Source organism: Idiotropiscis lumnitzeri, unplaced genomic scaffold, assembly GCF_059441095.1.
Source record: "Idiotropiscis lumnitzeri isolate Australia: NSW breed Sydney's pygmy pipehorse unplaced genomic scaffold, RoL_Ilum_1.0 HiC_scaffold_35, whole genome shotgun sequence".
NCBI classification, from domain to species: domain Eukaryota; kingdom Metazoa; phylum Chordata; class Actinopteri; order Syngnathiformes; family Syngnathidae; genus Idiotropiscis; species Idiotropiscis lumnitzeri.
Window position 1 is genome coordinate 839,042 of NW_028283573.1, and position 26,172 is coordinate 865,213.

General features: G+C 42.9%; 1 protein-coding gene across 1 annotated transcript in view; it reads left to right on the forward strand.

Moving 5' to 3' along the window:
* Nucleotides 1–26,172, forward strand: part of nell2a (neural EGFL like 2a) — a 76,884-nt gene that overhangs the window by 36,651 nt on the left and 14,061 nt on the right. Inside the window, exons 13-15 of the mRNA XM_088287207.1 lie at nucleotides 6,073–6,198; nucleotides 16,382–16,504; nucleotides 17,055–17,150. Coding sequence (XP_088143333.1) covers nucleotides 6,073–6,198; nucleotides 16,382–16,504; nucleotides 17,055–17,150 — 345 coding nt within the window. The remainder of the gene's footprint in view (nucleotides 1–6,072; nucleotides 6,199–16,381; nucleotides 16,505–17,054; nucleotides 17,151–26,172) is intronic.

A 26,172-nucleotide genomic window follows, 5' to 3' on the forward strand; every position in this document is an offset into this window, starting at 1 on the left:
GGGTAAACCCTCTTCATGTCTAGTCAGTCACTCACATGATGCTGAGCTAAAGTTACGCACGAATGTGTTGAGATTATAAATTTTGCTTATGTGAAATGCTGCTCTGGTGCGTTTATAAAAAAAAAAAAAAAAAAAAAAAAAAAAATGGCAACATCTTTTCTCACACGTGGAAACAAAAACGCACCCATCCTGGGATTTTTTTTCTTCTGATGCATCCTTCCAAGTCAGAGAGCACATTTGGAGCGTTTGATCACAGCGAGCGCACGTTATTGAGACAATTTGGAGCCCCGCGCTCCGAATGCACATTCCCAACTCGTTACTCCCACTCAGTCATCTTAATTGGCTCCTGCTTCCTCTCCAGAAAATTGCCTGTGAAGCTTTTTGCTTTATTTTTTTTTTGTTATTGTTTTTTTTTTTTTTTTTTTTTCCACACATTTTGGGGGCTTTTTGAACTTGTTCATTTGGGAGCCATTTTCCAAATTTGCCGCAAACGTTCATGATAAGGGAATGACATGCAAAATCACTTGTTGTGCTTCACTTCGAAGCAGCTCATTTTGTCAAATTTGAACACGTCGGTATTTTCTCTCAAACAGACATGGAAACAGTAATTGCTACTTAATGTTGCATGCAGCAACAAAGCGATAACGCACACACACACAAAAACAACAACGCACATTTGCATGATCTTTCATCTGAAACTAAAAAGGCAATTAATTCAACATGGCAAGACGTTTGTGACCTGTAATCAAACGAACTGCAGACAATTTATGAATCTTATTAACTATAACTGTGACATACTTGATGCAGTTTCTGTTCTTTTTTTATTCCTTTCTTCTCTTTTAATAGCAATTTCTGAAGTTTTCTTCCGTAATAAGCATCATAGAAAAGCCTAAAAAAAGTTTCAAGCCATTTATTGTAGTGTGATCTGGAGCCTCTCTCAGCTGTTTTTGGGGCAAGAGGCGGTAGTAAAACCTGGAGGGATCCTAGCCGATCACAAGGCCCATATAGACAAACAAACTATTACTTCGAATAATGCCGATAGAGCATTCAGTGAACCTAACAAGCCCGTTTTTGAACTCCATAAAGGAAGGCCGGAGCTGAAATTCGAAGCACAAGGGCACCATGTTGCCTAAGCGTCTTTAAAATGTTTTACTGTATTTACCGGGCTATAAGCCGCTACTCTTTTCCTCGATTCTGAACCATGTGGCCGATACAACGTTGCGTCTTTTCTGTGGATTTTTCTTTCACCGGTAGGGGGCGCTCTACAGTTCAGAAAATACGCTCAATAAATCTTGATTATTTTATTATTTTATTTTTTTTCTTTTCGGTCTGTTCTGTTTTAATTTGCAAAGTTGTTGCCGTGTTAAAAGGAAAGCCGTATTTTAAGAATCTGTTGATGTACCTTGATGGGCATTCACAGTACAAAATCGTTCTGTACATGCAGTAAACAACTATTTTTTTTTTCGACATAGAAAACTGCAGCTTATAGCCTGGTGCGGCTTGTATATAATTTTTATTTTATTTTTTTCAAAAAGAGTTACTGCGGCTTATGTCCAGCCTTATAGTCCTAAAAATACGGTAAAACAGAATTATCTTTCTTGGCCAAGTATGTAAAACACGCAAGGAATTTGTCTTCTCGCAAACACGACACACAATGAGCCAAGATTCAAACTCGATGATTCGAGCCCTTGATTGTAAAAAAAATCAATCGTTTGATTGTGCTAAACCAAGATCTTGCATGGTGGTAGTTGTACAACTTCAGAAATTCCACTTAATCCAAACTTTGTACGATTGTTCCGCATGACTCGATGAAGCATGGCCAACTGGAACGATTATTTGTTTTGAGCGACTCTCTCTCTTTCGACTCTTTGTCTCCGTGTACCTCATTCTGATTGCTCTAAGTGTGTACCGAGAAATACCAGAAAGACGTTCCAGCAGGCCCGGCAGAAGGGTTGCGGCCTATATTGAAAACTTTTGAGTGAGTTGCTAGGCGAACAATGCGAGAGGAGGCCGTCTGGTGGAATGGCACATGATCGCACTTCTTTGTGGGATATCCAAAGGCGATGGTAGCGTTATCTCGCTTCTGCCAGACCTTGCTGGTGTGCAGTATGGGACAGAAGATAGCGAGGGCGCTCTTGCAAGCTACATGCCATGCAAATGAAGACGGATAAAGCCTCTATTTATATCCTATTGGGATAACTTTAATGAGCCCGAGAGGGGAGAGTGAAAATGTCAGAACAATTATAATCTTCGTTCAAGTCCGCTTTAACGCCGCCTATTAAAAAGGCAGGAATTTTCCGGCTTTTCTCCAGGTCGCCGTACTTTGGGAACAGCGTGGTCACCGAATCGAGTGTCAACGTTCACCCATGAATGTGACGGACTGTGCCGGTGGTTGTGGCGGCAAAAACAGAGCCTGGAAAGTCGAGACGTATCGAAACGTCTTTTAATAGCGAGACGCGCATCCCAACTCGGAAGTCAAGCTCCCGTTGTACGAATATTGAATTCTGGCCGATCCCGAGCCGAGGGAGCAGATCGACCCTGATCTCTTCGACGAGTGGTAAATGCTCCCCGTTGACTCCCGGTCAGCCTTTTTCTCCTCTCCGCGTGACGAGCCAATCAAGAAAATGGAGCGACCTAATGGAGAGACAGCAATTTGTCGGTGCGCCAATCATCTCAGCGCCTTAATGTATTGTTTGAGCAAACCCAACGGCTGCCGCCACACGTGGGATGGATGGCGTCTTACCGTTATAAGGCTCCAAATCAAGCTGTCGTCGGGCTCGGCCAATCAGAAGAAGAAGGCTGTCGCCTCGAGAGCTCGGCTGAAGGTTACTGTCGCAGTTGAGGACAGCCGGGAACGAATTTCTTTTCAGTGACAAATCGTGCCTCCAAGTGCCGGTGGTCCTCGGTGACCCCTCGTTTCCATCGGTCATTCGTTTTCCCACCTTGCAATGCTTTTTTTTAAAAATTTTTACTCTTGGTCATAAAAGTCACCTTGTTTGCCTTTCTTCGGGACAATCTCTCGTACGTCTGTGCCAACTCTCAACTTGTCTTTCTGGTCTTGTGGTTTTGCACTTCCCTTTTACTTTCTGTCACGGCAAAACTCAAGTGGCCGTTTGTTTTCTTCCACGCTATGCTGAATCCAAAGTGTTGCCCTTTTTCTTTTTGGACAATCAGTCTTGTGGTTTTGCCCTTCGCTGCTCTTTCTCAAAATTCTCTTGAGCTCTCAACTTTCCTCGAGGCCGGTGACAGAGTTCCGAATTGGTCCTCCCTTTTTTATCTTGCAGGTTAAAGCCATGGGTTTTGCCCTTTTTGAAAAGGACAATCCTTCTTACTTCTTTATCTCTTACTTGCTAACTTTTTCACCCTCAACCTTTCTCTTTGCCAGTGATGGTTTTAAATTGGTCATGCGTTTTTTTTTTTTTTTTTCTTTCTTCTGAACAATTGCCCTCGTCTTTAGTTCAATCTCAACACAGACTCTTTTTTTTTTTTTTACCCTTTACTCTCTGCTATTATAAATTTGTCCTCTACCTTAACTTCTTTTTATCCCCAAAACTCTGAACTTTTCTGAAGGCGAGCAACAGTGGACATTCATTTATTTTCCTATGATGTTAAGACCCCGGTTATTACTTTATGCAATTGTCTCTTACTTCTTTATCTCTCACTTTCCAACCTCTACTTTTCTCTCAGAGGTTGCAATATCACCCTTCCCTGTTCTTCCGTTTCCCTCCAAAACTCATCAACTTTACTCAAGGCTAGTGACCGAATTCTCAACTAGCCATTTGTTTACTTTTTACTTTGCACGCGTTGTCTCTCTGGTCTCGTAGTTTCTTCTTTTCACCTCCAAAATTCTCCCTTGTGACCAGTGACAGATTTTGCAATTGGCCATCCTTTTTCTCACTTTTTGTGTTAAATCCATGATTTATTCTTTTTTTTTTTCCCTTTTCGTTGGGACGGCGGTCTCTCTTAGCTCTTTATCTCTCACTTGGCACCTTTTTCATTCTCAACTTGATTCCCGGGTCTTGTGATGTTTGCCCTTTGCTTTATTTTGTCCCCCCCCTCCCAACTACTCTTACCACCAGGTTTCCACAAGGCCAGTTCTCTCAGCCTCCATTCATGTCGTGAAAGACACACGTACCTTCATCGGTGGGGAGATTGTTTGTGTGCTGCATTTATCCCAAACGCTTTTCAATAGCATGAAGAGCTTGTATGGATGGAAAAGTGTGAAATGAGGAAACGTGAACGGTACCGTTGCGGGCAAGTGCTTGAGCTATTCGCTTTGTGCAAGGACACGTAAGCGGAGATACTGCCGATGCAAATCTATTGAAATTCAACTTCAAGTGCGCAGGCCAGCAAAAGCGTCTGGCATGGAACCAATTCAAGGTTGTATGTCTTTGTGCACCCAAGCAGACACGGATTCCAATAAATGAATAATAGATTGATAATGATTAATAATAGCAAGGACTGTGGAGACTGACTCTCACAATTGACCTGCGGAATCAACACGGACAAAAACCTTGGAGCATAATACCGTGCTGTTTGTTTTCGTTCAATGTTGATTTGATTCTAATTGCATTCGATTGCATCGCACTATCGATATTCATCTTTATACCGTGAGCAAGATTGTGGATTCTCCGTTTTTAAAAGCCCAGGAATAGCTGTTGCCTTAGCAACTGTTATTCCATCCCAAAAATCGGATCGGTGAGCGCGAGAAGGCCGAACTAATAAATGACATTCTTAAAGCCACATGAGCCACTTCATATTACAGTCGACCCAAAAGAACTTTGGTTTATGAACAGTTACTTACACGCCTCTGAAAAGGACCAAGACACTGTCTGAGTGTCTTCATTTGGAAAGAATGCAAATGGACCATCTGCATTCCGTCCCTTGTCTGCCGTTCTTTCATTCATTCGTTTTTTGGGGAATCTGAAGGCTTTTTTGCCACCGAACGGCTGCACAGGGTCCAAAAGCTGCTTGAGCGCCAAGGAGGCCATCTTGTGAAGCAACAAGGTGGTTTTTCATGATAGGATGGTCCTCTCTTCAAGAAGAATATTTCCCAAAAAAGACACCTTCAAATTGCGAAGGGATAGAATAATTTCAATCGGAGCTGTTGAAAATAGGATTGTGTTCATTTTCTATAGCGTTTGTCGTTATTATGGTCGCCGATGAGCTGAAGCCGGTCCCAGTTTGACTTTGGCAGACGGGAACACCCTGGACTGGCCACATGTAGACAAACAACCACTCATATTCACACCTTGGGACAATTTGGAGTCTTTTGAATGACCTCAAATGCGTCCTTTCATGTGAAAGTACCTGGGGAAAACTCCACACAGGAAGGCCTAAATCCACAACCTTAGAACTATGCAGAAAATGTGATAACCACGAACCCGCTCAGCTACCCATGTTTGTGCTTCCTTCAAGTTTAAATTTCTAAACCAGGGGTGTCCAATGTGAATGCTGTATTTTATTTTTTCTACCAAAAATATCAGGAACATTTGGAATTGTTATTCATATCTTGTTAGCTCACATTTGGGTGTATGTGAGCCCTGAACTTTAATGAGTCTGGCAGCCCTGACGCAAAAAGCAATATATTCAACTCAGCTACTAAATTAGTTTTGAAACACTTTCATACAGTCCAAGAAATTAACGTGACTTTTAAAGTTTTAACACCTGAAAAAATGTTCTCCAAGACCTTAGTGGAAGATGTTAAATATGCCCTATTTCCAGAGGAAGGCAATTATGTAAGAAACTTCTTTCTGCTTAGTTCAAGCTGACAAAATAAAGTGGAAGTTAAATCAATAACGAATCACGAACCTGGTCTAACAGAATATTGACTTAAAACAAGTTAACATGCGCCCTAGAAGAAAGAGCAAAACTGTAATCCGCTATTCAATAATTGGAATGTTTCTTTACATGAAGGTCAATGGACGGGCCTCTTTACGATATGATTAGCCAAATACTCTCGGTGCTCTTGCTAGATGGACATTGCAGATCTTTGATTGAAAGAAATCCAATCTAACCCAGTATTGCCTTGTGTTTTTTTTTTGGTTTTTTCTCTCCCGCTTTCTTTTTCAGATATTGACGAGTGCGCTGAAGGGAAGCACTATTGCCGGGAGAACACCATGTGTGTTAACACCCCCGGCTCATTCATGTGCATCTGTCATACGGGCTACATCAGGATCGATGACTATTCCTGCACAGGTGAGTTCCTTTGCCTGCCTTAATGGCAGCCTGCAATGTAATTACAAGAGCTCTGCGACACGGTTGCACTGGAGAGAATTTGAAAGAGTAGCTGACCAATGAAAGAAAACGTTGACAGCTACGTAATAAATGCGAAGAGGATTTCGCTTGACACATTTGGCGGCAAAATGCCAATCGTGGGCACAAAAGGTCTGTTCCATGTTTAAAATGAGCTTCCATCTTCTTTCGTGTCTCGATATCATTATCTAGGTCAAAATTGTAGAGAATAGTAAAAGACTTTTGGGTATTTTAACTCTTTGTGCGGCTGTACTCACATTTGAAGAACTGCTGTTACCTGATCTGTAGTGTTGAGGGGTACGTGTTCAAAAAAAAAAAGTGACAAAAGTAACCCGTTACAGTAATGTAGTATTTTACATTTAGGCTGTAACAAAGTAATATAACAACAAAAGAGCTGCTGTCCACGATGTCGTTGTCTGTCTTATCATTCGTGTTATTGCAAGCAAGAAACGTCACAGGTTTAGACAACAGACTCTGCAAAAAACAACAAAAAAAACCCAACACACTGCCTTAAGCACACCACTCACATCTCTCTAACCAGCCATCTGATTGGCTGAGGCTGATAGGCTCCCAGAATGCATTGCAATACTCTTTTTGTGTTATTTATTTTTTTTTTTGGGGGGGATATTAATATCATGAGAGATGCATCTTTTGTGTTAATTTTGTTTCTTTGTATCATTGTTTGCCGGTATGCTGTTCAGCAAATTTTTTGTTTTGATTTGAAACCGTGACTCTAACGAGTGTGGTAACTTGTGACTTCCCTCCCTTGACATCGTAATCGGCTATCTTGTCATCCAAGCTCCTACAGTGTCTGTGGTATTGCTTTTGTCAAAGCTACTAGCATGCGCGAGCTAGCTCGCGCGAGCTAGCACGCGTCTCATAGTGTGCTGCGCCCTGTCCTCATTATTAATGCAGGATGAGCAAGTGACCCATTAAAGCATTTACAATTTAGATTTTTTTAATGAACCAATCACCATGAGCAGAGTTTATTACTTGTCATAAGTTGTCGGTCATGAAAGTTGAATATGTATTTCATTCTATTTTATTCAAATGCAAGTTTTGGAAGTAATTTGCCCAACACTGCTGCTCCGCCACAGATTCCGAGCATGCTTAGCCAAAACTATACAGGTGGCGTATACCACTGCTTGCCGCTCCTTTTTCTTTTTTTTTTTTTTTGAAAATGAAGGCTGCAGAAGTGCAACAGTTTGAACAGTCTGATTATGATACAAAAGCACCAGTGGCATTTGTTAAGGCTTTGCCTCCATCTGAAGAGCCCGCAAGGGGCTGTTGAAATGTCACTGCAAGACTCATGTTTGCGCCATGCTAGTTTGGTTTTATTTTTGCCGCACTGAAATTCACATTTGAGTGATGCCATTTCAATAGCGTGAACAATTTTGATGTGCCGCCAAAAGCTAGTTGTTTGCCAGGACATCTGCTAGCCAGAGGCTGAGCTGCACTGTGTTTGTTTTATGGAACGGACGTGTAGCTCAATCATGAGGCATTTATTACATCGTTACTATCACATTGGAAGACATTTTTTTTTTTTAATATATTGGATGAATAGTTTTGAACAGAAGAAGGGGAACAATTGGGTTTACGGTTTTGCATGTCACCTAAAATGAAGCGGTGAAGCGGATCACACTCCCGCTAAATTGGTGCCCCGTGTGAGGATGAAAATTTACAATGGAAATGGTAGCGGTTTACAAGCCATTATGTAAGTAGAAAACCATTTCACACGGCATTTTCTTGCCCCATGCAGCCGTGCATGTTGCACATACCAAAAAACCGCCACTGCTGAGAAGCCAATACAAAAGCCCCCCCACATCCTTCCATTTGTCGTTTGTGTCAACTTCAACGTGTTCGCTCAACATAAATTGCGCTCTAAGAAAAGTTTGTATCGGATTCGTGAAGCGCCACTGAAGTGCAGAATTGCTGGCACCGTGTAAATCCATTCCCCCTTAAGATGTGCGAGTGATAATGTCCCTCTTGTTGCCCATATAAGGACAACTAATTGCCCCCTCAATGCCAATAAACATTTGACTGCAAGGCTGTACGCGCACAGACAAACAAAACAGAGGACGGAAATTGTGAAGGCTCAAGTGAATGAGGCCTCGTGAAAGCTGAAGTGTGTCAATAAAAATCGGAATGTTTCCCAATGATGCGAGAAACTTTGTAGAAAATGTTTTTATGAGTGTGTGTGGGGACATTGTTCATCTGATGTGTGAAAATTCGCTGTATTCTGGAGTTTGTGTGTGCGTGTGTGTCTATTCTGAGGGGAGAGAAAATGACAGACAACTTGAGAACGAGGAGAATGGTGATGGAAGTGACAGTGCCATTTATTTCTGATCTGAGTTGAAACGAAGGTCAATCCAAACCACAAGATCAACAACAAAAAAAAACTTCAGGCCAAAGATTGTCACTCCAGCAACATTTTATATTCCGCTTCCACTGAACGCACACCACAAAAACTATCCTGTATTCAATTTAAAAATAATTCCGCCATTTGACTCGGGCTGAATGTCATTTTCAATTCCTCAATCCTCTCACGAGGCGGCATTAATCCGCGCAAAGACAAAAGTACAGCAAAAGTCATCTTCTGCTTTTCGAGGCGGTGCTGTTTCTTGTCGCAGTTACTTTCCAATCTTTTCGTGTGACGTGAAGTCGCTTGGCAACCAGTCGCAGGAGTTTAAATCTATTCTTGCCGAGAAACACATTTAAGACCAGATCAACCTTTTCCGACAGGCTTGCACATTTGCTTAGTTGATGCAGTTCATGAAACGGAGGGAAACATTTTTTTTTTTTGTTTTTGTGAAAGGCTTGTTGTCGACGCTCAGTAAAAATCTTGGAAATGATGTCCGGACGTGTTACATGACAAGGTCCAAAAAGTGCTTTATTGTGTCGATAGCAGAGCGTTCATCCATATCGGTGAGAGCCACTTTATCCGTAAATTATCTAGCGCGAAAGTACACAGCAAAAATTGTGCCGTAATAAACGCGGACATATGGTGCCAAAATCGTTTCCACCATTTTGTCGCCATTCCGGCGAGATATGATGGCGTCATATCAAATTACATTCAGATTAATAAATCTAATCAGTTTTAGTATTTCTGAGCTATATATTAGCACATGCTGACAAATATCTGAGATAATGAGAGTGCAAAAGTGTGCACACCCTTTAGAATTGGTGTTCAGAATTAACCAATCACATTCTTTACTGTCAAATGGGAGTCAGAGCCCACCCGCCATTATTTTAAAACGGTTCTGAGTGACCGCAAACACATTTCAGATGTTCTACTAGGCTTTTCCTGACTTTTTTTTTTTTTTTGCTTGCTAGCATAGGCCTGCATTTTTTTATTCTGCCAGAACTTGTAAAAATAATTCCCTGCATATGAAAAGTCCGAGAGCTCCTGGTTTAAACCTATTAGAGAACAATAGTCTCCAGATAGCTAAAATACTGAGAAATATATACGAGGGACATTCATTTTCCTTCATTTAGTGTTTTTTTTGTTTGCGTCAAATTGTGAATTTACATTTCATTGTTGGTTTAACATCACTTGACGTGCAGGCAGCGGGAGCACGGGCACACTTTGTTGGGGCTTTTTTTGCCCATTTTGAATTGTTCGCTTTGATTTAGTGCAAAATCCGGGATCACACACACACACACACACACACACACATATCGCGTAAAATCCAAGAAACATCTGAGCCAGTCAGCCGTGTCTGTCCTTCATCTGAAAACAAGACAATGTCACTGCAGGCAGATTCACCTCATTCCACCCCAGTGGTCGGAAAGCATCGCTAAGTCGCTCCTCCCACCCCCCTGTGCGCCCCGTCGTCCGAGGAAGGGATTGTAATTAAAAAGGCAGTTTGTCAATACAAACGAACGCACGAGTGACGCGCAGGATGCCCCTTGACCTCCTGTCGGCCAACCCTGAGCGGTGTCGTTTGAGAATTTGAATTTGTCGCTCCATGCTGATCTTCTGTGGAATTTTTCAATCCTGCATCAGTGATAATAATCAGGAAAAAAAAAATCTTCCATCCATTTTCTGTCGTTCTTGTCCTCATCAAAGTCACGGCTGACATCGCGGCGCACCTCTGAACGACATCAGCGAGACTTCCGAGTGACCCGTTTAACGGATGCGACAAAACATCTCCGAGCTGTACTAATAAGAACAATAGAGCGCCACTGAACCGGCAATTCGACTACTTTTTCATCTGTGCCGCTAGCAAATTTTATTTCCGCACTCTACTTGTTTTCTGCCACGGTGTGCTCATTCCCCAGATTCTCCATGGAGATTAATACCCAACCCCCCCCCCCCCCCCTCCTCTCAACCAAGTAGATTAAATTGCGGTACTGTATTGTATGCAGGCTCTATTAAAACGGCTTCAAATCAGTGCACGGCCCACACATCTCCTTATGAAAGTCAATATGTGTGATTAAACCCGGCTCATACTTAAGGGTGGGGTTGATGTCATGACTCATTCCCTGCATCAACCGAATTACAGTTGTTATCTCTGAACTGATTTAATGCAGCAGCTGGCCTCGGAGTGCTTGATAACAAATGCACAATCAAGCATGCGGATCAAACTTTTAATGGGGAATCGCAGAGTTACTTGCATTAAAGAAACAAATAGTTTCTATTTGTGCCAATGTGGTGGCACAGCATCGACCAGGGGTGCCCAAGTCCGGTCCTCCAGAACCCCTATCCAGACAGTTTTAGATGTCTCCCTCCTCCAACAAACCGGATTCAAATGTTCAGCTTTCAAGTCTTGAAAAAAAAAACAGATTATGCATTTCAAATTGCAATTGCAAATTGCAAAACAAAAAAGAAATTAGAGAACTAGTTTTATATTTCCCTCGTTGTTCAGCCCTCTGAAAAAAAAAAAAAAAAAGCTCCTTGCCAAGAAAATAAATACCCTCCGGCATTTTACCTTATAAACAGCAGTCAGCACGCGACGGCCCATTCGGGCTCCTGATCCCAAATTTGGACAACCGTGGTTCAACGTGTCAGTTTCATTAGCGCCTTTGCGAAGTAAATACACTTAACGCAACTGTCAGAAACACTGAAAGCAAACATCACGCAGGGCGATCGTTAAAAGTTCAAATTAATAATAGAGCGCACACTGGGGTGCTACTCTTTATGCACGCCGATGCGCCTCTTTAGCACCGGTGGCAGTAATTGACAATAAGCACGGGATGATGCTAAGATACCGCATGCCGGAGTCTGCGGCGCATTCAAATCCATTGGACATCTGCTTGTGTTTGAAAAAGAGCCCAAAGGGAGCGCTGATGGCTCCAAATTGACCGCGCAAGAAATATTACCGCTGCGAAAGAGAGACATTAAAACCGGCCCCTCCGGTACCTATTGACATTGCGCATTCACATGATGTATGAGCGTTTTTATCTCCCTCAATTGCTCCGGCCAATTAACAGATTGCAAAGTCAGCCGAAACAATGTCGCCGTATTGATGAGCCAGGTTTCCGCGCGAGGCCGCCGAGCAAAGAGGATTAAGTTGACGCCGGTTCATTTCCATGGCTCAGTGTTTACGTGTCGGATTAAAGGGCTGATTCGCAAATTTAATCCCAGACAAAACAGCACGGGGCCCAAGTCGTATTTCTTCTCGGCTTGTCAGGGGGTCTGGCTGCGCTGCGTATTTTACAGCAAGGCCACCTGCGCTGTGGCAGGGTCTTTGGTTCACATCCCTGCTGGAGGTTGACTGGACCGCATGGGCTCCTCCTACTCTGCCCAGACGCAGTGTCCAGATTTAAAAACGGCCCCGTACTCGTCCACTGAAGGTCATCACTTCTGTTCTTCATCTTTTACCCAAAAGCTTCGATTAGTGGTTAATCCATGAAAAGGTGGACGCTCGCTTCTGCGCTGGCTTTGATTGTTATCAAAGCACGCTCTCCGGAGGTGTGTATGCTGTCGTGCTCTGGTTGTGTGTCCTTGTTTAATCCCGAGATAAGCGGACATACTTTCCCGAGGCATAACATCTGACAGAGTGACGGCTGGGTGACTGCGGGAAGGTTGTTGGACCGCTTGGCTTTTCCAAACTGTGCGGCGGCAATTGTAAAGGCGGTCTGATATGATAATTACATATTTAATCCCATCCCCACAAGTGATTGTTTTCACATGCTGGTACTCTTGACTCTTCTTCTTGTGTTCACACTGCTGTCACACTCGCGCACAAAAATAGGATCAAGAAATAAGAGGGAGTTTTGCCTCTATTGCACTGCAAGGCTGGATTTTCCCACTTGTTTGCTTTCAAGTGGCATCATTGCTTCATGGCGGTGTATAAAAAAAAAAAAAAGATTCTCTCAGATCAGAATAAAGCATTTTATAATTGTGTATTAAAAATCCACTACTAATTAAATATTGAATTGGGACGGACCCCAATTAGGTGCCATCACGCAATTTTCCGCTGAATATGTAAAAACAACAACAAACAATAAGTTAATTTTATATTACACAAAGCTTGTTGTTGAGACCGGTTCTACAACACCCATTTTGGATGTTTCATTTCCTACTTTTTTTATTTTGTTGATTTAAAACTGGATATTTAAATTTCATTTGATTACATCATTATTTTGTGCCGCATCGCTGATATGCTATTAAAAGATTGTGTTCGTTAATTTGAACTGCTCCAGATTTTAGCCGTATAAAAATCATCGCGTTGGGCTTTGGGATACATTTAAATAGAATTCATAATGACTGATTCAGAATCAATCGCTTAGGTATCGACTCAGGATTTGGTATCAATGGATACTCAAGATGAAGTCACTCGGAACTTTGTGCAAGAAATGTGATCTCAGGGCATGCGCAGCGTTTCCACGGAAATTGTATACATCCCATCAACGTGATCAAACTACATCCACGTCTGCCCAAACGACACAAAAAATTTATTTTTTCAAGTTCGGCGGGCCGGATTAAAACGTTTAACGGGCCGCGTGTGGCCCCCGGGCCGTAGTTTGCCCACGCCTGAACTAGATGCTATATGACATTTTATATTTTTATGTATACAATCTATATCGATATTCAAATAAATCGATAAAAGGAATTGAACGCTTGGACCTTGGACCTGCGTTGTAAATCCCGCGTACGTGTCACCTCACCGCAGCACTTCCGAAAAGGGGCTGCTGTCACGCCAGTTAAAGATGAGAATGGAGTGTTTGCACGGGGGCGGCCCAAGGTTGTTGTTTTGTCAGCGGATGGAGTGAGTCAAGCAGGAGAAGACGCATCCCTGCTGACTGACTGAACATAATTGATTGTTTGTCTGTCTACGCCTTGAGCAGCAGGAGCTGTAGCCAGGGAGCAATTACCTCCCGGCTCACCTACAGCGCTCCCAGTGCACACATGTAATATCCCCAAATACCTAAATAACCTAAAACACGGAACTCGGGGGAGAGGAACACTTCGCATGCTCCCGCCGCAGTCGGGAGGGCAGACGTGACCTTGAAGGCAGGAAAGCACTCTTCTCCCTCTTACGGCGAATCGGGGAGCGATTGAAAATGGATTCAAGTCGCAACGATGCAACCGTGAGGTCCAAATTGCAAAGGGGGCAAAAAAAAAAAGGATGTGAAGAGACAAATGTCATTTCACGGAGGACCGAGTCATTGCAGTTAAATCGTTCATGCGATGGGCGAGTCTTGATATTACGAGAATATGGTCCTATTTTTTTTTAAGAAAATATAAGGCTTGTGTTATGACAAATCAAATCAAGTCGTGATTATGACAGACAGAGCTGGGCACTTGACCCTTTTTTTTCTTTTTTTCAGGTTGCTATCTCGATACCCATCCGGGCTCGACCCTCTGCCCTAATTTAGAAAAATTGTCGAGACACACAAAATGTGAAACAATCCGACTAGAAAACCTACTAGAACATCTGAAATGTATTTGAGAGTTAATCAAAGCCACTTTATGCTGACTCACAATTTGCCTGAGTTTGAAGACAATCTGGTTGATTCTTAACACCCAGTTATGATTTTATCTCTTGATTTTTTTATTTTTATTTTTTTTTTACTTACTTTACACTCTCAAAGTATTTTCTTTCCGGTTGATTTATACATCTCATTCTAATAATTACAACAAGGACTGTAGTGCTTAACGGTCGTCAAATATTCCAGTGCAGGTGCACCTTTGATGAATTTGCCTTCACGAAGGTCAAAGCAAGTCCAAGACGTTGACTTGCAACTCACCAAGCATTCCCTTATCTCCACGAGCAATATTTGCGCAAATCTCCGGGGCAAAGCCGGGCTTCTACTTTTGTGAATCTCCAAGGTACGATGATGTGTATCCGTTCAGGGGCACATGAAGGATAGACATTAAAGGGCCTCTTTATTACTCAAGGAGAGGATTGAAATGCTTTCACATTTCTCCGACGCTATACTTTTTGGTCCAAAGATAAGGTTTTCAGATGAAGCCGCTGCGGAGGGGATTAGAGAGACAAGAGAAACATTTCACCTTGTAAGCAAACACGGCCGAGGCCTGGGAGGATAAGAGTTCATTAAGTGGGCGCAGATTGTTTCTCTCCCTCGTATAAAAGAGCCGCAGTATTCTTCCAGCTGCCGCAAACAGACGGGAAATTGATTTTTTTTTTTTTTTAATTCCAGTTTTGTTGCTGTGTCAGTGCAATAGGACGTATAAATGACGCAAATGTTTGCGTTTACGCGCAAACGTCGTCACGTTACATGAATCGATGTATGTGAGCAGCGCAACTTCCTTTGTATGTTCCCAACGTCTCATTTACAGCCCACTGGAGGCCACTTTTTAAATGATGTTCCATTTCTGTGGAGAAATCAAGTGCGGGACGCCTTAATTGTTAAAATATTTATAAGAAGTTGCTGCGGGCGGCGACTAAACAAGATTACTTTGCATGAGGCCATCTGTAGCCTTTAAATTTAAATGCAACACCGAGTTTCACTAAGACTAACTTGGTACTTCCTTTTAAAGTGCTTTACTACCTATGAGAGTTTTTTTTTTTTTTTTGCTTGTGTGACTGTTCATATTTACTTAAGTCGTCCTAATTTAAAAGAGTGTGTACTGTCAATGCCCTGTTTTTTTTACACTGTCAGGAAACCACTCATAACAATTAAAATAATAATTTCGGTTCCAGGTTAGCAACTATTTTGCACTGCCTTTTGTTTATTTTGGGTGTAATTCCACCATCAACCGCTAGATGGCAGCACACTTTTAAGTTTGTGGCCGTTTGAAAGAAAGGAGGAAAACTGGAAATATCCAAGTTTTTGCTGAAGGTTATTGTTGTCAAGTTCTCTTGAAAATTACTTTGTATTAACTTTTGTATTAAACGTTAATTACATATAAAAAAAAAGTCACTTCACGATCGTAGTCAGTATCTTGATCGAAATCAGTGTTGCCCACACGCAGACACATTTGTCATCGTAAACATTGATCCGGTTTAACGTCTTACGAGTATTAGTCCCAGCGTGAGCAAATAAAGGAAAGACAAATCCGTCCTAACATAGCTCAGACCACATTGCTCAGGATGACCTTTTTTTGAGCAATCCAACAATCTGGCCTTTGCTGACTTATCGGTACGTGTGTACCCACTTTTATACGCTCCCGTCCAGTATCTGAGGAGATTCTTCTTTTTTTTGTGCTGCGATGACATCTGTGTACTGAAGAGTAGCTGTACTCAACGTGTATGTACAGTTTTGCCCCTGGGCTTTATTCTAATTAGGATGTACAGTCCAATCTTGCATCGGCTCGTGGTAAGCGCTTGTGAATCTGCGGAAAACACTTGTCTTGACAGTGTAAATAAACACATTCGCATTTAGAAGCCATTGGCTCATTGAGGAAATGACAACGCCAAACAGATGTCTTCATTGATGCATTAGCGCACATTAAGAAGTCCATTTACGGCTGATTTATCATTCTGTCAGCTTCCAAACCATAACAACGAATTAAAGTGAAGCCGCTCACATAGATCACGATAGAAGCGATGCAAATGAGTCATCCGCCAATGTTACTAATGTCTATTTACTTTCTCAGGAGTCATTTAACGCAACACGGCTTGCAAATGTTTGTCACGTGTTTGCATGCGTTTAAAAAAAATCAAGAATAATAATAAAATAATAAATTAAAACGTGTCTTTTGCGCCCCTCCCAGAGCACGACGAGTGCCTGAGTGGCCTCCACGACTGCGACGAGAACGCCTTGTGCTTCAACATGGTCGGAGGACACAGCTGCTCGTGCAAGCCGGGCTACGCCGGCAACGGAACCGTCTGCAAAGGTACGCAGCGTCGTTTTCAGCGGCGCCCGCGGAGGTGAATGAGGGGGGAACCAGAACGTTCCCACAAGCTCCCCCTCTCTGTCTCGTAATGAAATGCGTGATCACTCATGATTGGAAATGTGTTTAGAGAGGAGCTTGCACCATTTCCACACACACACACACACAGTTTGCACATTAGGCGTAGACTTCCGAAGATTAAAAAAAAAAAAAAAATGCAGCACTTTGAAGCTCACCCCAAATGAAGTTTTAATATTTATTCATCCGAGCTAGCGGCACGTGACGTCTGTGTTATTCATCTTTCTCCAGTGCATTCCACCAGCTTGTGGACGTTAACAAACAGCCCAAGCGTGCATTATGAACATTTTGGCGAGATGCATTCATCACGTGGAATAATATCATGAATCATGTTGGTGAATTAGTCCTTATTCCGTATGCAAATACATGGACTAAGTGCATAGTGAACGTTCTTGCATCTCAGTGAGTAATGACTGTTTTTTTTTTGTTTGTTTGTTTTTTTCTCTCCCTCATCCTCCTCTTACTCTTTTTTCAGCCATGTGTGACGGGCTGTGCCAGAATGGGGGGACCTGCCTCTCACCCAACAACTGCGCCTGCCCGCAAGGGTTCACTGGCAAGCGATGTGAGACAGGTGAGAAATGTTCAATTTTCCGTCTGCCACTGACATCAACCACACCAAAGGCGGGGAAGATATAACCTTAGGGTACATCCTTGAAATGATGGTCAAACTTTGACGCCATGCTCCGCCAATATTCTCCAGCTTAGGCAGAAAAATGACGCAATTTAGCGAGGCCCATCTGTCTAGTAGAGGATTTTCCCAACCTGTATTGAACCGAGACACATGCTGTATTTTTACGGACCATAAGGCGCTCTTAAAATCTCTCGAATGGACAGCGTGCCTCGTGATGCCTTTTCGTTCTCATCCGCATCTAATCGTTAGGAGGCGTCTATATGTTTACCGGAATTTCGACTACTTCCTGTTTCTGTATCAAAGAATCCTTCAAAATAACGTCCTACTTGTCTAATACGAGTTATTTCGAGCTGAGCGTTTGCAGTGTGGCCATGTGGGACAATATCATTGCAGTCTGTGGAATGCGAGAGGTCAACAAAAAATGGACTTTAACCCAATCTCGGAAATACAGTAGCGGTATGTCACTTTAAAATACAAAAAACAAAATAGCCGTTGTTTTTTTTTTTTTTTTTTTTTTGTGCATCATAATGCATAATAATTAACATGCATGCCGGCTTTCTTATCAACCGGACAGACTGCTAGCATGTGCTTTGATTTTCTAACACTGTCTGACACCCAGATACACATTTGGTGAGTTTTGCTGCATTTATTTATTTATTTATTTATTTTTTAAAGGCAATTTTGTAATCAGAAATGAAATGATTTCCTTGCTGTTGCGGCCCTAATAAAACCACGCTTGCCATCGTAAAACCCCCAAAATGCTCCAAACTGTATACAATAATACACATCAAACGTGTTTTTATTTGTACTTATGAACATTTTTATGAGGCATGAAAACTATATGATGCAATGATAGAACAAATGTTGTTCAATCATTGGACTTGATATGTCCCCTGACAGGTTCAGGTTCCCCACCCGTGCACTCAATGCTTGATGTATAAATGCACACACTGCTCTGCTTATTGGCCATTCATCTGTAATGTATGCGCGCGTGTGTGCGTGCGTGCGTGCGTGTGTGTGTGTGCGCGGCTACACTCCTCAGTGAGTAATGGCCTTGTAGCTCTTTTATTGCCACGATGGAGGATTTGCAGTGCACATGCAGCAGTATGGGAATGACTCTATATCACGCATTAATCAGCGTGGACTTCATCCTCATCGGCTCTGCGCTAAGACCTGATCACAACCGGAGCCATGGTCCTGATGCTCCAGATCTTATCGCCAATGATCCTGGCGTTTATTGGGGAATTTTTTTTTTACACAACAGCAGCACAGCAGCAACTAGAATTGCACGCAGTAAAGTGCAAAATTGGAACTGTTGACGTGGGTATTTCCTCAAATCTGCTGCGAAGGGCGTTAATTTAGCAAATTGCGCAGAGCACTATTTCTGTTATTAAGGTTTCGACTTGGAACTGATCGCAAAAAGTGAGATTCAACACCACGAGTGTGAGGAGAAAGAATTTTCAGGCTCGTGTATTGTGATTTCTGGTGTACGGTGCAATTGGGTTTGTTCTCATTTTCTACAAATTGGGGACGGGGGACGCTCAATTCCTGCCATAGTTTGAATTGTTATTGACACTCAGGGTACAGTTTGGATAGTTTCACTTCGGGGTGTACTCGATTTTGTTGCCAACGATGTGAATATTAATGGCTGTGTGTTGTGTTATTTCGAAGGAACCGAAATCAGAATGGAAGAAATGATTGAGCATTGTGTTGGGGTAGACAACAAAAACGGCCCAGCCCTCACTTTGTAATCAACCCAGCAAGGCGGCTACTCCGTGACGACGACTCCCTTCAGAAAATTAACCGTGTGCTTTTTCGTCCGTGTGGAAGCAAAAAAAAAAAAATCTCATCTTGGCGGCCCGCGTCTAATCACTTGCTTTCTCATATCCCATTTCAACCTCTGCCGGAATGTCCTTCAAGAGACAAACGGCGGCGTTAATAGAAAGTCAAGTCATGACGGTTCCCTTTGCACTTGAGTGAAGGCAAGCGAGCGTCTCGGCCCCGCTCGTTGTTTCAGGTATTGATTGCACATAAAGGTTCTTTTTCTTTATGGGGCGTTCCTTTTTTTTTTTTTACTGCCCGTCTTAAAGTAAATGAATTTTCTCCCGCTACTGCTGTGAAGAAGCGGAGGATGTCCGAGGCGGCTGTCGTTGTCCTTTCTTTTAGCTCTGTTTACACTTGATGGGCTGGCCTTCAAATGGCCACTTCTGTTCTTTGTAGGGCCGTTTTGTCGACGATAATGCTGTTCACGCGACGGCTAATTAGTTTTTACATCGCTCAGTCGGAGCTCAACCGTTTTAAGCCGCCCCTCACACTCAGGGGAAAAAAAACAAAGAATAATTTGCTTTTTAAGGGTGTCATTTTCAGCCCCCCTTTTCCTGCAGCCACGCTACACTTATGCACTCTCGGGGGGAAATATTAGGCTCTCTATTTGACAGCTTTATTAACGTGTTTCCACAAGCTACACAGTCGTGGCGCTTTTAGCAACACGCCACACAATTGGCAATTTGAACGGTGTGGAAAGCAACGTCTCCAGTTGGACATGGTGAGAGAGTTGTTGTAGGGGATTTATTTTCCTTTACCAAACCCAACGCAGAAAACAAATCACGCTTTCATTAAAGTAGAGTGTTGAGGATTTGACCTCTGAACCGGTTATTCAGATTTATTGACCACGAGAGAGCACAGGTTGCACTCAACACTTTAATAGCTTAGTCCAAAAACAAGCATATAAACGTGTGTATTATAGGAACGAATTGGAATAAGTATTCACATCGTCATCGAGCTGAATGACGAAAAAGGCTTCTCAAAAAGTATGACACGTACCATTTACGAGCCATCGCAAAAGTACTTAAACAACTGACTTGTACAATGTTAATAGATGCAGTGGACGGTCTACACACCCGTGTTCAAATGCCAGCTTTTTCTGGCAGAAAAATGAGACCAAGACAAATCACTGCAAAACTTTTTTCTACAATGTAACCCATAAATTATACCACTCAACCGAAAAAAAAAAAGAAAAAACAAGCTCTCTTCAGGAGATACGACGTCTACATTAAAGTTTGGTAGTGGCGGCATCATACTTTGTGGCTGTATTTCTTCAGCTGGAACTTGGGCTTTAGTCAAAATGGAGGTCGTTAGGAAGAGCCCTGAACACAGTCAGTGATAGCACAAAAGCTTCAAGGTTCAGATAGAAAAAGAACCAAATTCCGGGAAAGGCCTTCGAGAACAGCAGAAATTCATTTAGGGTTAATCAGAGAAACTTTGAGGTATGTGTTGACTCCCATTTCGAATGACTTTGGATGTAATTGGTTCATTTTGAACACAGCCTGCCACGTTCCAATTATAAGCGGGTGTGCACACTTGTGCAACCACTTTATCGCAGTTGTTTATTTTCGTTAATGGAAAAACGGGAGGGAGGGAGGGAGGGAGAGAGAGACGTCATTGTCAAAATCAACAAACGAGCGATCAAAAAGATGACGAGAAAAGCATCAAAGAGGACCACAAAAGCTTGCGATCCAAAGCAAACCACATCATTTCACATTCAGCCAAATACAAAAAAAAAATGGATAGTAAATGCGCTAAATGGATACTAACCCCGAACGTCCTATGAAAGCAACTGCCGTGTTTTTGCTCGAAAATAAATTGTCTGTAGCAGCAAATGTCCAAATTCTGTCCATAAATACTGAAAATTTTTTTTTTTTTTTTTTTAAATAAAATCACACCAAACTAAAGTAACAAGTGTGCATTTGAGCGGGCCGGAGCTTCTTGTTGCGCCTCAGGCGACATGTTTGCCTGCCCAACACGTCTTTTTGTCCTCAAGTTCATCCTCGTCAGCTCCGTGACAGCTAGCATCCCCATGTGCGCTATTATTTTTGTGTTTTTTAATGTCCTGGACCACCGCCCGTAGCACCACCTGGGATCATGTGAGCCTCTGGCACAATTGAGTTCGATTGAGGGGTCAAGAGGGGCGTCTTTTTTTTTTCTTTGTCTTCTGTCTGCCTGACAGCAACTCCCAGCGAGGGAAGAGAAATCTTGATTCCTGCAGTCCATTTATCGGGATCCGGATTTATATTCAGCGCCGCTACCAAAGTTGTCAAACTGATTGTCATAAAGGTATTAACGTCGATATGAAGTTACAAAGTCGACCCTGGCGGACGGTTTGTGGTTTGAGATGGAACAGGAAAAGACAAAAGGGACAACAAAATGATGCAGTAAAAATAACACCCGTGGGGGCAGGATTGAGGTGCGTATGGATGAAGATAAAAATAGAGATCATAAGTCTGTAACAAAAAGTGGACAACAGCAGTTGCTGGAACATGAGGAGAAAAGAGAGAGAAAAAAAAAACCGTATATCACAAAAGATGGAAACATCAACATCTCTTGCTAGCGCTGCTAGTGCTTCTTTTCTTAATTCAGTGCGAAAGAAGAGTGCGAAGAATTAAAAAGGAAACATTGACGACAGGGCGGCACGGTGGACGACTTGTTAGCACGATGGCCTCACAGTGCAGAGGTCGTGGGTTCGATTCCCGCTCCGGCCTTCTTGTGTGGAGTTTGCATGACTGCGTGGGTTTTCTCCGGGTACTCCGGTTTCCTCCCACGTTCCAAAAACATGCATGACAGGTTGCACTTGTAAGAAGAAGCCGTACTGATAATGGATGGATGAATGGATGGACATTGACGACGCCATAAACCAGGCGTGGGCAAACTACGGCCCGGGGGCCACATGCGGCCCGTTAAATGTTTTAATCCGGCCCGCCAAATTAAAATAATTAATAAATAAAATGATTAAGCATTGTTAATGTTTTATTTTCTTAATACTGTTGTGTGTCAACAGTTGTGTGTTTTTTCTCTGATGAGGTGAGGTTACCAAAACACTCCATCCATCTGCTCCTGGTCTGTCAAATTTTAAAACCCATTGTGGCCCGCCAATCAAAACGTTTGCCCGCCCCTGCTATAAACCGTCATTAAATGAACTAATCCCCAACTGCTACTGCAAATGTCAACTCAGTCTGCCACAACATTTTACGGTTGTTGTTTCTCCCTTTTTTATGAGCGGCGATCTGACCGAGATGCACTTTTCGCCTCCCTCAAAGCAAGGTTTCCCTAGATTGGACAAAATTGTCGAAACAGGTCAACAGTGAGATGCTTTTGTAACTCGACAGTCATGTAATGGAAAACCTTGGACACGTGTCCTTCAGATAGGGAAGTGCAAGCTCTCATTTACTTGCCGGTGGCTGCTTTGCAAAACGCGTCCTTGTGTCACGAGATCGACACGTGCTCAGAAGTTTTTGAGAATAACCTCGTTTGCTCTTCTTGGTATCTTGGACTTGCTTTACTTTCTTTAAGATCACTCAAACACCGTATTTTCCTTTGAAGGATTTGTAATGTTTTTGCAAAAAGAAATGATCTAGTATTATACAAGGGCCTGATCAAAATTTATTTTAGACGGCGTTTTTTTTTTTTTTTGTCTTTTTGGGGTATTTTACACAAGTACAGAGGGGGGAAAAAAAACAAACCACGCTGTTTAAGGATGACTTTTGTCTGATACTCAGGAAATTACATTCATAGATTTTTTTTTTTCTTAGTTCCTGTCTAAATCGCCTACTTTATTTCCTAAACACCCAAAGACAAACCAAAAATTCTGCAACAAGCCGACTTGACGACATCACTGGGAAGAATTAATTTGAGTCAAAGATGGAGATGTGCGCCAAGGGTGACGGATGGAAGTAACGATCGTGAGAGTATCCAAAGTGGAACGGAGGAGACGGAGATGTTCCCGATGTGACAGAATGGGAATTGCGCAGATTGACAGGTCAGGAGGGGTTATGCCGCTTTCCTCCCACGTCCGGATGCCGGCTGCAGAAAGGGCGGCGCCGGGTGGATGAACATGGAAATGCTTTCACGGGGAGTCCGAGCTCATCCATTCCCTCGTTCTTCTTCTCAGGAGCCTGGCAGCTTTTAGAAGGCTCCCCTGAGACTCGTCCCACTGCAGACTGGCGGCCCGTCATAAAACACAGACGTGCTGAACTACAAAAAATGCTCGCCTTGTCGGAGTTGCTATTTCAGATTGTTCTCCCGTGTTTTGTTTGCGTAATTACGTGTAAGGGTGCTCATGTGTCGGAATTGTCGTGTTTGTGTGATTTGTCGTTACCATTTTGCGTGGTGTGCGCGTGCGTTTGTGCATGTGTGTGCGTATTTTGCTGACAGACAAGACGCTAGCTCGGAGAAGTGTGATATCCTATGAATTATGCAGGATGCAGCAGAGGCAGGGCACACACACACACACACACACACACCCCCACACGCACATGCAAGTTAAGGATATAAATGTACGCAGGGAGCTGCCATGTACGGCTTGCCCCCGAACAAACCGCCCAGTCAGGGTGGCAACGCGGCGCCATGTCCTATATATGTTCTTGTAAAGCTCTGGAAAGAATTTAGACCACTGCAAAGTGGTCAGTTTAGCTATTTATCACGATATTTTGAGAGTGAAATGAACAACTAACATCCATCCATCCATTTTCTAAGCCGCTTCTCCTCACGAGGGTCGCGGGGGTTGCTGGAGCCTATCCCAGCTATCTTCGGGTAGTAGGCGGGGCACACCCTGAACGGGTTGCCAGCCACACAAGGACGAACAACCATCCGCGCTCACAATCACACCTCGGAGCAATTTCGAGTGTCCGATCAACCTGCCACGCATGTTTTTGGAATGTGGGAGAAAACCGGAGTACCCGGAGAAAACCCACGCAGGCACGGGGAGAACATGCAAACGGAGCCGGAATCGGACCCACGACCTCTGCACTGTGAGGCCATCGTGCCGCCCGAGAACTGATATCAGAACTCCCGAAATAATTGTTCGGTGTCGCGGGTTTTCTTTGGGTAGTCCGTCTTCCTCCCACATGCATATTAGGGCGAGTGAAGATTCTAAATGTTCAATGGATGTGAATACTTGAGTGGGAATTAGGGCTGAATAATTGATCAAATCGACATTGCAGTGCAGTAGAATGTCATTTTCAAACTGCAAAGGCTGCAGTTAGGAAAGCTTCATTTCGGTTGAACGGGAGACTTTTTTTTTTTTAAGTGTATATGCGTATTTATTTAGCTATTTCCGTCATGAAATTGTCCCAAATCCAAACGTTGAAAGAGAAAAGTTTGAAATGAGTATTTTTACGCCAGTGGGCTGGCCTGGAAACGATGTCCAACACACCGAAGCATTTTGCTCTGCCTCATTCAGATAAGTGTACAGGAGGAGCTCATAAAAACCTGAAGTCTCTACTCTTTATTTTATGAGCGATGAACTTTGACGTTTTTTTTTTTTTTTCTTTCCGATGATACAATTTGTAACTAATAAGTTGTTAATAAGTCCCTGGCGAGCCTCTCAGGTGGCTGAAAGTCTATCAGAAAATCACCGAAAAACGGACGGGCGTCTTTCATCTTGTCGCTCTCTCGAATCGTCCGCAGCCACTTTCTATCAGCGGCTCCGAACGGGTTTAGTTTGTTCACTTTAAAAGCGTTGAGGCAGACGGAGCCGTAAATGTCGTTTACGGTCTATGATTTGGCCGAGACGCGCACGTGCCTCCTACTCACTCTTGTCAGGCTCGAGCAGCACTCGTCTTCAGCCGCACTGTTGATTTGGCAAAGAGGCGAACGACACAGATGACGACTGCGAACACCTCACGTCCATTTTGCGGCGCATTTGTCGTCATTCGGGTCGCGGGGGAGTTCGAGCCTGTCCCAGCTGGCGGTGACGAGCGGCAGCATACACGGTGACAAAACAACATTCATAATCTCATTCTGTGAGTAAGGTGGCGGAAAAGCACTACTTTTGTCTAAAGAAGCGCCGTAACTCACTTCAACGTTGGCGCTTTGTGTTAATGTTAGACCAAGACAAAAAAAAAGGCCGACATTTTCACGACGTTTTCAACTTTTCATTATTATAATAACCTTTGATCTGCATTTGTTGCTGCTATTTGTTTTATTCAAGTTAAGTAAAGTTGTTATTTAATGGTTTATAATCACAGCAAGATGGCTAGTTTTGTTAGCACCTCTATGACGTTTTGCATTGTGTGTTAGCATTAAGCTAGCAGACTTTTTTTTAAAGACAAATTAGCATTGGTTGAATACACCAGATGTGATTATTTTGACATAATACTTCAACTAGGAATTGCAATAAACAGCTTGAAGAAAGCACTTTGCCCATTTCTTTCAAGAATTCTTCACGGCTGCTTGTTGTAAAATTCACTGCCACCGTAGTTAGCGCTCGTAACTCGGAACAAAAGGCATGTGAGCGACAGCTCGTTTCTCGATGTCGATGTACCATTGTTGGTCATTGGCGGTAAGTGACAATTTGAATAAAATAGGTTTCCCCGCAAAAATTTGCGCATCAGTTCATACTTTCCCCAATTGATCCCCGACTAGAATTTTTACAATAATCCCGATATACAACTTGGAATGAATCAGAATATACCGCTGTATATTTTAGTGAATTTCGGTCCTGGGTAATGAAGTCTCACATAAGTTTGACCAACATGGACCAAACATTGGCTATCTAATAAACGTGTAATTTGAGGTGGAGATGAAAGGGGATGAGAGAGAGGAAGGGCAAAGACGCTAATAAGATACACAAAGTAACTAAAAGAAGGGGGGGGGGGGGCGTTGTTAATGAGTCTTTAAGGGCAGCATGTGCCGGCGAACCATTTGCTTTGGAATCACAAGTCCCAAAGCGACAGTATGATTACAAGTGTGTCTTTGTCAAAAGGGAATTTGACCGCGTCTGCTTTTCATATCACGCGTGGCTCCCGATGAAAACATCCCAGCTGCCACCTCCCACGTGAATATTTCAACGCCGCAGCTCTCTGCCTCCCCTCCGAGGCCTTGTGGGGGCTGTTTAAGTTCAAGTGGCTTGTTTTAGCGCAATAATTATGTATTCATTATTTATTTAGCAACGGCCTTTCAAAGGGAT